Source organism: Dermacentor andersoni, chromosome 7, assembly GCF_023375885.2.
Source record: "Dermacentor andersoni chromosome 7, qqDerAnde1_hic_scaffold, whole genome shotgun sequence".
Classification (NCBI taxonomy): Eukaryota; Metazoa; Arthropoda; class Arachnida; order Ixodida; family Ixodidae; genus Dermacentor; species Dermacentor andersoni.
Window position 1 is genome coordinate 53024264 of NC_092820.1, and position 13776 is coordinate 53038039.

General features: G+C 44.1%; 1 protein-coding gene across 1 annotated transcript; it reads left to right on the forward strand.

Moving 5' to 3' along the window:
• Positions 1 to 4762: 4762 nt before the first annotated feature.
• On the forward strand, positions 4763 to 13557 carry LOC126534447 (cystatin-2-like). Its single transcript, XM_050181724.3, has 5 exons — positions 4763 to 5102; positions 6120 to 6163; positions 6264 to 6501; positions 10083 to 10187; positions 12309 to 13557. The coding sequence occupies exons 2-5, from the start codon at positions 6141 to 6143 to the stop codon at positions 12408 to 12410; spliced, it is 468 nt and encodes a 155-aa protein (XP_050037681.3). The 5' UTR covers positions 4763 to 5102; positions 6120 to 6140; the 3' UTR covers positions 12411 to 13557.
• The last annotated feature ends 219 nt before the right edge of the window (positions 13558 to 13776 follow it).

Sequence of the window (13776 nt, forward strand, 5' to 3'; positions counted from 1 at the left end):
AGCCGCCATGCTCGCCCGATGAATGTATGTGATGACGCCACCACAGCGTTCCCTCGTGGTATAATGTGAAGCGTACTAAATTACAAATTAGTCGAATACACATTCAGTGTACATCTTGTAAGCTTTAAAATGCTTTTAAACCACGTTAAACTAACTAATAATATTGTATTAAGTGCATTTGTTTTATAACTCACTTGTGCGTGTAATGCACTCGGTGGAACGACAAACAAGTGAAAGAAGGCGCGACCATGCACCGACGGTATGATCACGTGAGCCCCAGTTTGTCGACCGCCCAGAAGGCAACGCCCAAGGAATGATAGCCACCCAAATGGCCGCGGCCGATGCTCCGGTGCGAACCAACACGACTGCTGCAGCGAAAGCTAAAGACGGCTGTCTGGTCACTGGACTGAGAGTAGTTTTCTGTATTTACGCACGTGGTGGCCTTCAATGTCGTTAAAGCTATAATTAGGTAATAAAATTGATAGAATAAACCAATGAAACTGGAGGCTTCTCGAAAGATAAACTGTGTCTCGGTACCATTTGTGCTTTCATCTTGGGGTGTCGCCAGAGCTCGTGAAGATCCCGAGTTTCGCCAAACTCGGCGCATCCTGCATAGCACCCCTGGTCGTGAAACTTCCCCGAAAGTTTCATGCAGGGACAGAAGGAGGCACCAAAGGCACTGTAGAAGGTGAGCAAGGTGCCGCGGCAGATGGCTGGGCTGCACGATCATGCAACTGTTTCGCAAGGAAAGGCACCTCTCCGACATTTATTTCCGCATGTTTGTAGAGCGAATATGCAACAGCAACATTTGTCAAAAGATTGAATGTGCGAGGCGTTTCTGTTTAAATCATAAGCGGCCCCGTTTTATCATTGACGTAGTAGTTTGATCATTCCCCGCAGTAAACTTCCTTGCCCAAAGTGTTTCGTTTCGGCTCACTCTATTTCCGATTTGTTTAGTTAGTTGTATTAGTCATTTATACTTGGTTGGTAGTTAATTAGTTGATTAGTAATAGGTTAATGAGAATTGCTTGGGTATAATAGAATGCTAGCATATCATGGAAAAATTTTGTTGTTTCAGTTGGATAACTGATTAAACAGTTGGTTAAATGTGTTAGCTTGATTAATGTTTCTTATACCCCTGTCACAGGGCAAATCTAATGTCATTTCTAAGAAATGACATTTGTTGCGATTAATGTCATTATCACAGCGCGCTGTCACACGGCGAAAACTAATGTTATTTGAAAATGATGACAATGACGATAGTAAAAAAATAAAACATGCCTCAAACCTACTTTTGTCCAATATTTATTTTCCAATATGCTAAATTCCACTAGAATGTGTGATCGTTACTTTCAAACCGTAGCGTTCGATGGCTAACTTGTCGACATTGCCAACGAAGTCGAGCCAAGCCAAGCCAAAGCTAAGGCAAGCATCAGGGCAAAGAGAACGATAGGCGCGTCCGCTACATCTGCTAAAGTGGTACGAGAAGGGCAGTTGCATGTCATCGCCGTTCTGATATGCATGCGGGCTTCTAATATCCTCATTCTTGGCGCGCGCCACAGGCAAACACGCGCATGGTTTTACGCCAAGTCAATTCAAGTGGCCGCGGCCGATGCTCCGGTGCGAACCAACACGACTGCTGCAGCGAAAGCTAAAGACGGCTATCTGGTCACTGGACTGAGAGTAGTTTTCTGTATTTACGCACGTGGTGGCCTTCAATGTCGTTAAAGCTATAATTAGGTAATAAAATTGACAGAATAATAGTGATTTTTGTTAAAACAAAAAAAGAAGCATGTACTGTTTGCGAAACACTGGTACACTCGTGGTGTCGAGGATACACATTCGGTTCCAAACGAATGCGAATGAGTTTGGCGAACTCATTCGTTTGTAAATGTCATTTTCGACGACTGTCATTACGTTTTACCGTGTGACAGCAAACAAATGGCATTATCAGCGAATGTAATTCGTTGTAAATGACATTAGATTTACCGTGTGACAGGGGTATTAGTTACCTTATATATTCATAGGTTAGTTGGTGTATTAATCCCTATTTTTAATAACCTATTGGTTGAGTTGGTTCTGTTCCTGTAGTTTAGTTAATGTTGCTAGAATAGTCAATTAGGTTACTTAGTCATCAGATACATAATCAGTTTAGTAATTACACCTTTTCTGGTTATTTATTGAGCTAGATAGCTTTCATAACTTAGTAATTACTTGGTATTTAGTTTAGTAATACTCATCGACAAGTTTTTGTAATGTGGTAATAGGTTTAGTGATTAGTGATTATTTAGTAATCAGCTGGTTAGCTTTGTAAGTTTAGATTCAGGGTATTTTTTACCCAATTACATAAAAGCACTGCGTGAACTTGCTCTGTACTCGGTTTCTAACGATGTGGCAGTCCACGCGTGCAGTGTGAATTGCTTATTAGGGCGCTCTTGCGAACGCACTTGAACCTGCAAATGAAAAAAGGCGTCGAAGTTGTTTAGAAATTGCTTGCGTTTAAGATTCTCAACATGGTACGGAAACAGGGTGGTGATTTGCACGTTGTGTCGACAACATTCACGCGCCCATACCGGCAATCGATCCTTGCGCAATAACGAGCGTATAAACATGTAATGCCTGTGGCGTCCGTTCGGCGTCTGGTCCAGTACACCTTCTACATGCGCCAGCGTCGCCGTGAGTCCACAGAGCGCGCTATATGAAGCTCTGTCATAGCGTAACGAAGAAATTTCATAACGAGATGAAAAGTGTTGAAAGACCCTGGTCCTTATTATGCGCAGCTTTGCTCCCTGCAGGAGCATATACAGGAACACTACTCAGCTCGCCTGGGTGCGGGATCGTTGAACATATACTCTTCATTTCGTGCGGCGCTCCGCAGCTGTCTCCGCTCGCCCGCTGATCCGCTGGCCGGTAAACCCGCTGTGCTATAACTCTCTATAATCCGTAGATAGGTTGCATGACTACGTCATTCGTTGAGAGTGGTTTTCCCTTACCAATAACATTGTTTTTTTTTGGTAAAAATAGGATGTCGTGCAGTAGGAATCACACTAGTCTGGTGCAGTCGACCAGCTGTTTAAGCACTGCGCGAGCGTTCGAAGCTGCTACTTAATGGTGGTTGCTGGGTTAATAATTTCTTTGCTCTATAACGTAAGGAGTGAGCATGCGGTATGACCAAGCCTCATTGTCTCATTCCCTCATTGCGGCGATAGCCCAAGGATTCTTATTGATGCGGAAGCATCAATTGGCCCATTGAGCAAAAAAATCCAACCTGTATGGTTTCGACAAGCAAAAAGCGGCACCTAAATTCCCATTGGCTGCGACGCCACCTCCCAAGTGTGCCTCGACGGAGAACAGCGGATGAGGCTAGTAATCTAAAAGAAGGAAAGACACTCAAAAGGGCACACCTGCTGCCGTGATAGCGCGCCAGGTGTTCCAGGAGGGGAGAGGCGTCGGCGGGACACCACTTCATCTTCTCTCTGTGTTCTCGCCTGTGTTATCTGCGCGCTCCTTGTACGCGCAATCGGTTGCCGGCGTTCTAACTTTGTCTAGGTAAAGCCAAATCAGAACGCGCCAAGCATAGGTACCACCCTGTGTACGGCATGCTTACGACATGCTTTATGACGACATGCTACTTGGCCGACATGCCTCTAACTTTTCAAAACAAACATACCACCTTACTGAAGTCAACAAAGAGGTTAATTATTCGATTTAAGTTAATTGGGCTGCAGACAGCGACAATTCTCATCTCACTTTGGGTCCCCCTGGCTAGACACCATGTTTGCCCATGTGGTCTTCGCGTACCCCCCAGTGCCTAATTTTAAGCAAGCCATAAAGATTAATTGTGAACATGCTGTATAGTGCTTGAATAGTGCCTAAATTTGCGGCTCATTTTGACCACCATTAAAGCGAATGAACATCTACTCAACCCTGGATAAATGTGGCATTTGACTAAAGGTTGCACGCTACAATGGTTTTATTAAATCCACGTGATCTATGACGCATGCACATAGCGATAGACTCAAATGAGCAAGAATCCCAGCATAGGTTCTTTTTTCAGTAGCCTGTGCAGTTGCGTTCGAAAAAATTCTGCTCTTATGCAAAGTAATATCGAAAAAGGTGCTCTGAGCTACAAACAAATCAGCAAGACACCATTGACGTGATCAGACGTGTATAAAACAGACCGCAAAAACCTATTTCTGCCACTTTTGAATGGTGCCTGCTTGGGAGATCCAGACAGCTGGAGATCCCCACATTGTATGTAGCATAATGTTGTGCGTACATGCATCCTTTTCTAGAACTGAGAATGTTTCGCAGACATTCACGAACATCAGGCAATGTTATGCCTGTTTTATTTTAATTATTTATGAGTGTGGTACAACAAACAATCTTTCAGGAAATGCTGTTTATATGGAGTCGCGATGTAGCGGATGAATAAAGGCTGAGGCAGAGCGCACTGTGAGCAACGAAAAGCATTGCAGGTTTCGAAGCAAAGCGATGATGTTGATTGATATCGCGCCACGACGCAGTGCAAGACTCACAGATTTAAGTGTATTGTAGCGCGTCACACCATTCCGAGTAAGAGCAATTAAAATGCCGTTGCGATAAGTGGGAGCACCGAACCAAGTGTTTCAATAATAGCGCTACGGCAATCAGACGCTACGGCAATCATACGGCAATCAGCCAAAGCGCCAGTCAACCACCGTTCCACGTGTAGCAATTGGTCCTTAAACGCTCTCGCTTCCGAGACCTCTCGTCCTTGCAACGCAACAATCTATATAGAAGTGGCGTCTTCCCTGAAGATAACGAACGTTCTCGAATTCGCACGCAACTGGCAACCTATCGGCTTAGCTTACGGGCTTCTGGCTTCTGTGGGAACCTACTGTTCCTTTTCCAACAAGTACGTCAAGGAAAAAAGAGACCCATTGCTCTCTCTATATATATATGCCACTTGGACTCGAAGGTCGCGCCATTTTCTGAAGAAGTCCTCTCGGCGCATTCTCTTTCGCGGACAGCTCATCCCGCCACTCGGCAAAACATCTCCACCGCTGGCGGCGTGCGCATTATCTGACTTGCCGCCCTCTCACTGCCTATTCCAAGCTGAGGTGAGTACTGAAATCGAGAGGACCCCTTCCCGCTCTCGCGGTCTGTGAGCATAAATAATGCTTACCGGGTTTCGCTCGGATATGTAGATATACTCTGTTTCACGGAATGCTTTGTTCACCCATGAAATAATTTACTGCGCACTAAGCTTTTAGAAGTCGATCGGCTCAGAGCGCTGTCCACAATGTAGCCAGATGTACGGAACATACTGCATATTGTCTGCCGATGCTTCCGAATTATGGGCGAGGCTTGAACTTCTAAAACGTTTCCGGAAATTTTAAATTTGCATAAATGACTTTGATTACTTCTTTAAGAGGCCGCAATATGAAGCAGGTGGAAATAATATGGAATACATTGCTGCTCATGGAGATTGCTCTATTCTTGCTCGAATATAGACGACTGGGCTGTAGCCATGCCTCTGCATGGCGACAACAATCTGGCAACAGCCGCTGACGTATTGTGACACGTTTCTAATAATAATACGATGTTTCTGACGGTACTACAAGCATGATCGCGCTCCTAAGTGACGGCGCGCGAAGAGCTCGTTTGGTGCAAAATACGTCCAGGATTGTTACCTTATTTCAGAGAGGAAAAGATATGTTGGTCGCGGTCCGTGTTGTCACAGCGGACCACCTCAAAAGTTTGCGGTTACTTACGATTACGGTTCGGCACTTACACAGGGCAAGTCATTGGTATCACGGTTACGTTTTTCAGAACGGGGCCTTCTTTATTGCCGCTGTGTAGCGCTTATTTTTTAAAGGCACCACGCGCAGAAAGACTATACGCCTGATGTCGATGGGGGTTCACAAGTTTAGCTTGCTGGTATAGTACGCTACAATTGAGCTCACAGTAATAGTACGTACGCATAGCGCTGTGTTATTGTGCCTGTCTTCTTTTCATTCACCCGATCTTGCTGTGCTGTTATATTCATAAGGACGTAACGTGGAGAAGCCAGCGGTGAGCGTGTGCTGCGAAAGCCGATTCCTGCCGTGTTGTCGTGTTTTTGTTGTGTTCCCTAGGTTATCATAAACTCCTGCGTAATGCATATCGAAAGAAAGAACCGGTGAGAGCGCATTTATTTATTTATTTATTTATTTATTTATTTATTTATTCATATTTTTTTTTTTTTCTTACCTACTTACTCATGTATTCTGCTCGAGAAGAAGTTTTCAGGCCGCCATGGTTCCTGCTTTCACTGGCCTCTTTGGGATGGCGGTGGTCCTATTCGCCGTCTTCCTGTGCTGCGCATCTGAGACGCCCACGATCAAGGGCGGCTGGAGCAGGAAGAGCGTGGGTGAGGATGCGATATTTGAGGATGTGGCGCATTACGCTGTATCTCAACAAGTCAACGGTCGAGAATTCTTTGACACCGTCCTCGAGCTCCTCGAAGTTGAGACCCAGGTAGGTTCAGTTTGCCGCTTGACGAATTTCGCGAACTTAGCGCAATAAAAACCCTATATAGTGCAGTCTTGCATTGCCTTATATTTAAGAGTTGTAAAGGCACAGTTTAGGGGCTCTACGACGGTCGGTAATTTACCGGACATCTACGTTTTGAAATGCTCCCTCTTAATTCAAAGTGGTTCATTTTTGCTTTCACAAATTTCGCGTCCTCCTCAAGTGAAATACGAAAAAAAAAAAGACGGCAATTTATTAACCTTGCTGTTATTATACGGCCACTCACTTTGCTTTGACAATGTGAGCAATGAAGTATGATGAAGTACGACCACAAGTCCGCTGCATGGAAGTGCAAGTATTCCTAAAGAAAGAAGAACCTAAGCTTCAAGATGTGCAGATGCAAGGAGTAATGACCTCAAGAAAACGTGAAAGGCAGATACTGTCGCGATGTGTCCCTACATGTGCTAACAAATGAACAAGATGTTATGCGCTGGTACCATTACTTCTTTCCACATGGGTCGCGTAGGTCATTTATTTTTAGTCTTTTGTGTTCGTACAATTTATTTCTTTTGTTTGGTGATACTTGGGTTCCTTTATAGCAGTTCGCTATCGGCGTGATTTGGTTTTATTTATATAATTTTATTAGTGCGACCTTCATGAACGACAAAAATTCCTAAGTTCTCTGTGTTTAAATTATGCGCGAAATATGTTCCCTCGTTGTCATCGCCTATTTGAAAGTACCTGCACATACCGTTTATTGCATCTGTAAATGCCCTACAGCGGCCATCCGGTCGTTTTCGTTTCCCTTTCTTGCGCCGTACATACCATGGAGCTTATCCAACTTGCCCAAATGTTGGAACCAGCTGCTGACAAGAGCAGACCAGAAAACGCGACTCGCAGTCGTCTCGTGGGCCCAGGACCTCGCCCCCACCTGGGAGCCCCACTAGTCCTACCTGCCCTAACTTCCTACGCTGCAGTGGCAAATAAAGTTGTTTCTCTCTCTCTCTGCCCAAATGTTAGTTCATCCTGTATTGTCTTGTCTAGAATTACGTCGCCCGGTGATATTAGCCCAGCAACCTACTGTATTACCAGCTGCTCATTATACTTTGCATCTTACTGTGTACGTCAGCATGCATGCCTGTACTGTGTCCTCCGGTATTACCAATATGTCGTCAGGCTTCATGTATTGCCACTCGAAAAGTTCTTTGTTTTCCCTACCAAAGATGCGATCCCATGTTCCCCGGCCATATGGTGTTGCTTATTCGCCATATTCATTGTCATGGCACCCACTATACTGTCTTGGGCGGAACTGATGTCTCTGGATCGGGTCAGCTGCGAAGCCCAAAGCGACCCTTCGTCGCGTGCGTCATGGCTTCGGTTGCAAATTAGTCGTATCGGCGCCATGCGCGACCGATGGCGGCGCTGCGAAGGGCACTTCGATGTCGTCTGCCGAGAGCATCGCCTTTGTCGTCCGCTTCGTTACAGCTGGACTGCCCTTCTTTTTGAAGCGTTTCTCGCGCTATCGCTTCGTGCTCGCGTAGCAAGACGCTCTCCAATTACTATCTGAATATTTGTCTAGTATTTTTGTTTTATACATACCGGCATTAGGAAGACAACAAATGCTACATATTTCGCTTATCTTTCATACACCCAACCGATGTGATAGCCCAGTGACTGTGGCGTTGTCCAGCTATACTCGGCGTGGCTGATGCGATCGTGGTGCCGGTGGACGCGTTCCGCTGCGGTGAAATGCAAATACGCTCGTGTTCACTTAGGCTTAGGAGCTCATTAAGAAGCCCCGATTGGTTAAAATTTATCCAAAGTCATCCAATAGGGCGCGCCCAACGTTCATAAGGTGTTTTTGGGCACAAGAAATAATCTCAGGCGTCGCGGGAAGTGATACATTATCGTGACTCGTAAATATCGCGTAAATGAGAGTCTACACAGCTTTTGAAATGAAGCATAATCGCAGGGCTCATTCGCAAAATTACGCATCGAGTGAGCGGTGTTGTAGTTGAATAAAAATTTTACATTTAACTCATCATTTTACTCACATGGTGTTGCACGCATATAACTTTTCTAAGAAAATCCTGCTATTTCAGATGAGCGGTTTATCAAATATTAGTGCCACACGCTCTATGACTTTCGCGATCATCCAGCTTGCTTTACGGCACCTTCTCACAAATAAATCTAATTAGCTCCTTTTAATGCAACAATTGCTGGTTTGCTTAGGTTAGCGTTAGATTCTTTAGTTCAACGCACTTTCAGAACAGCGGAAAACACTCAGAAAACATCACACTATCACCATATTAAAAATATTATATTCGAAAAAGAAAAGAACGCAGGACAGGCTGTGAACATTTCATTGCGTCTTTGCACGTTTCTCCACCCCGCCCCTAACTTTTTTTTTTCATATGTGTTTAGCGCTTCAGATACTTATTCTGAAGCAGAAGCAAAGATAATGGTCTCGATTTTCTTTTTATTTTAGTTTTAAATAATGATGACGCGCTTACAGAGCGAAATATATTGAAAACAGGGATCTAGGCAAAGGTGGTCGCCTTTTCTTTTTACGCAATAGCAGTAATTTTCGTCGCTGTACGAACAACACAAGCGAAATCTGGTCGGTATAGCCATGGCGTGAGCAAATAAAGAAGCGGTACGCTGAGCCGACTAACATGCAAGGTCCAGCTGTGTCACAGTGGAATAAACAAAATATGAATAAAATGATCTCCCAAAGGTCAGCACTGCTGAACAAGACTACCTACATTCTTCTTGACCCCTAATTTTGTTCCGCCCTTGTATCATACATTCCAGGCCGCATTTTGCGTTAACTTACTAGCCAGAATTTACGCATTGAAGCGACTACCTAGTTTTTTTTTTAGAATGGCATGAAATGTCCTTCGTGAAATGTTTAACGCGCTGGGCTGCAAGAAAATTGGAATATATGTGGCCAAATGAGCAGCCGACCGATGCAACACTCCGCAGGCACTGGAGAAACTCGCTATTGAAATGCAGGCAAAGAATGTGAACGCCAAATGCTGCCGGTTAGCGTGAAAAAAGGGACGACCAGTTATTACGAGTGCACGGTGGTCACGGAACCGCAACGACGAGAAACCAACGCCGCACGTGCACAGATTGAGGGATAGAAGACGACACCAGGATCAATTCACACTAAGCGTGGTGACGATGGTGACTCGGTTCGATTTCGCGGGAAACAGTGTCTTGGAACATTTCATGTACAGTGCGTTCTTCGAACCTGCAGACTCGAATTTAAAAAATTCGAGCACAGCTGGTCGGCCGACATCGTCAAGTTGCCTTCACGCAGCGAGAGCGCGGGTGGGGTGGCAGCAGAGTCCGCCCGCTGAATTTATACGCGAGAGGGCGCCACTCACAAATATTGGGACTAATAGCGGTGTTCAGTTCATTTCGTAAACGTGTTGGTGTTTATGAATTTACTCAAGTTGAACGCTTTCCTGTTACTTGTGCACTGGTAAACAAGGACATTCTATGCCGTCATTCAGTGGGAACACGTGCTGCGACGATCAAGTGGAGAAAGAAATGTTTTCTTCTTTGCTACTGTTGCGCAGACTGTGGCGGGCACAAACTACCGCATCAAGTTCAATATAGCAGAATCAACCTGCAGGGTGACTGAAGTTTACAGCAAGGAGGCCTGCCTTCCCAAGTCTAGAACGGTAAACCATCTTTTTTCCTAGATTGCCGTGGTTCATAAGATTAAACAATTATCTTTCACATCAAAGTAATCTTTATAGAAAGAAAACCAGCGAATGCGACATAATCCATAGAAATACCTACACAACACATTCGACTGCCATGTAGTGAAGAATACAGACCTTAAAATGTTTAGATACAAAAGAGAAACAAAAATGCTTATGGAAATGGGCCCATTATTAAAAGCAATGCCAGATGTCGAAATGCACTTGCTTTCAGGAAGCTTGAACGGAACGTTTATTGCATTTATGTTTACTCGTTCGTTTCAACTCACCCTGGTTGCTAAGTGGCTTTGGAGTTGGGCTGCTAAGCACGAGGTCATGGGATCAAATTCCCGCCACGGCGGTCGCATTTCGATGCGCGCAAAATGCAAAGACACTAGTGTATTTTGATTCAGGTGCACGTTAATAAACCCCAAGTGGTCAAAAGTAATCGGGACTCCCCCACCACACGGCGTGCCTTATGGTGCGGTCCTAGTCTTGGCACGCACAGCCCCATATATATATATATATATATATATATACATATAGAAGGCATTCACTTTATGGCGTTGCCTTTCTTACCAGGAAATTTTACAATTTCTACTGACAACATGTCAGCGAGCAGAAATTGCGTGAAGTAGTCAATTATGATGTTGCGCAGGATACTATCATACGTAAGTCAAATTTAGGAATCGATCCGCCATAGTGGCTTAGCGGCTATGGCATCGGCTGCTATGCACGAAGTCGCGGGATCAAAGTACGGCCGTGTTGGCCCCATTTCGGTAAGGCAAGAGTGGCGTGCATTTCGTGCACATTAAAGACCCTCAGGTGGTGAGAATTGTTCATGAGTCCCTGATTATGGGCCCGCCTCATAATGGGATCGTTGTTTAGCATATAAAACCCTGGAATGTTTTTGGACATGACGCATACCACATTCATTGTTATCAAAAAACCTAGCCAACCTTCGTCTCGTCACCCATGTTAAGCGTCAACCGTGTGCGGTAAGCAAGAACAAATTGTTCGGGTGTATTACTAGATATATCCGCTCCCATCTCAAATTTTATTTCTGTTGCCACACTCACGTAGTTATGCATTACATCAGGTAATAGTTGACGTTTACTACACGAGCCTATGTTCAAACTAAAAGCAATTTCGCTTCTTATAAAAAAAAAGAAACTCGCTGCGGAGGTCGTACTTATGCACCGAACACGACGTATTGGCATCGTACAAACTGCTCTTAATCTTAATTGCCCTTAATATATAAGTAGTTAGACTATCTTCGGCGACTAAGGGCGCGGCTTTGTCTCTAGATCTCCTCAGCAAAGGATAAAGTCCGTAAAATGAACACAGAGTGAGGCCAGAGAAAGCATAGGAGAAATTAATTCTTAAGCTTGTTTGGCTTCTCTCCTGCTCGAGAGAAGACGTACTACGCCATGCCTGCGCATGAAAGAATGCTGCACATTTGCCGCCTTGGCCGTGAGTTGCGTTGGTTAACACTTCCAGGCTTACCTTCTAAACCTACAGTTATACCGATAAAATTGCGTGGGAGGATGGCGCCGCGGTAGCCTAATTATTAAAGGATGAAACTGATGACGCAGAAATGACGTGGCTTGGGCTCCCACCAGTAACCAGTTATGTTTTTGTCCACATTCATTTGATTTGTTCTCGTTATTTCGACAGTTCAATTGACCATAACAATCAGTTTCCTCCAAGCACTCTATGGGTCATTGGGGCTTTCTATAGCTGAAACTAATAGTCAACACTCTTTTATTCCCGCATTATTTTCATTCACTCCACAAAATAGTGGTGCGTAGTCATAAACGAGGGATACAGTGACCGTGGATGTCACGGAGCAAACGGCAGACGCTTTTGCTGCAACAGCAGGAAACCAGAAGGTGGCTCTTTATGTCAGTGAAAAAAAAAATACGAAACGATTTGTGAGACACATGGCGTCCATTGCTTTCACAATTGCAAGGGTTGTGCAGAAGGCCAACTTAGAAATGCTGCTAACAGAAATAAATTTTTGGGGGCTCTAGTGTATGCGCAGAGATAAGAGAAGGCGTGGCTAATAGTTGAGCCTGTTTTTTTTTTTTTTTTGCGCAGGCGGTCAAGGCCACTTGCACTGCGGTCGTCTACGATGTGCCTTGGCTGAACGAGCGCTCCGTGTCATCTTTCGACTGCGAAGGAACCACCACGTCAACATAGAACAACACAGAATATGCTGAATTTGGACGTTGTGCCAGCCCGCCCTCTTTAACACCCTCTTTGACCGCCTATTCCCAGCACAGTAGAAAATAAAGGCGGTACACCAATTGGACAAATTCGTTCTTTCGTATTTTATCTTTGACTTCGTCAAAAGGTCCTACATATTTCTTAAAACGAATGCTTTAGTATGCGTCACAAGAACAAACCTCAATCACATGTTTTGTGTTGCTCACCAGTCGTCTACGCTACTAATTTTGGTTCGCATGTTTAATTTTGTGAACCAAAATACGGACTTTCGCCATTGTTGTGTTAGAATAGTTTAGCACACAGCCGTTAAGTGTGTCATGTGCTACTCATTCCAATACACAAGCAAATGTCTTCCGTGGTATCACACTGCTGCGAACACAACGCGAGAAACTCGGGCAATATTTTGCTCTTGAGAAAGACTTTTTGCCTTCCTTTTTCTCAATATAGGCTATCTGTTCTGTACAAAAATATGCCGAGAGCAGGACTGGCACCTTCAGACCTAAAGGTATGCCCATAGACACACATTTTGCTATCGACAGACTAATACTTGGGGAGTTGCTTGAGAAAGTCATAGCATCTAGGAAAGCATTTCTGTAAACGTATCCCTGAACAGCCGGTGTAGTCTGCGAACTCACATGCGCCCTTGTCTTCGTGGTAAACACAAATCGTGGAACTTTGAAGCTCTGGGTTGCGTGCTTGGAATTTCCTCTCGTTTTAATGAATATGAGTAATGTCATTAACTAAGAAGATGCGCAACATACCAAAGCGGCTAATAAATTTAGACAAGAATTTTGCTTTTGTGAAAACAGATGAAGTTTTCATCGATCAAGCAGTGGCCGCTGGAGACAATAGCGGGTAGCTATTGTTTCAAATGGATGTAAATTTGAATCGACGAATACACCCTCAGTGCTATCTGTTGCAAACTGAAGTGGGGTTAATAAGACATTTCGTTTGACAGAAACCTATAATAGATCTTTGCGTAATAACCTATGTGTAACTAGATATAAAGTCTACAATCAGCTTCTTATCCTAAATGCAACAAACTACATTCAATTCTGTTCAGCGGTTGTTTGTGCTGAATGCGTGTTTTTTTGTAAATATAATAAAGAAATCAAAGTTGCGACCTGTGTAATGTTTACTCTCAACGTAAGAAAGGCAGAGAAAAAGTAGATTCTATACTTTGTAACTGAACCGTAGGAAAGATGGCTTTGAGGCTTTAGAAAACAGCCGGTTCTCACTTTACCAGTCGATATGGAATTCGGGTCACGTCATGCATAGAAATAAAATGTTTGCACCAAAGGATAAGCAAAAATTTTATCGTTCGCGAGTAAATTACATT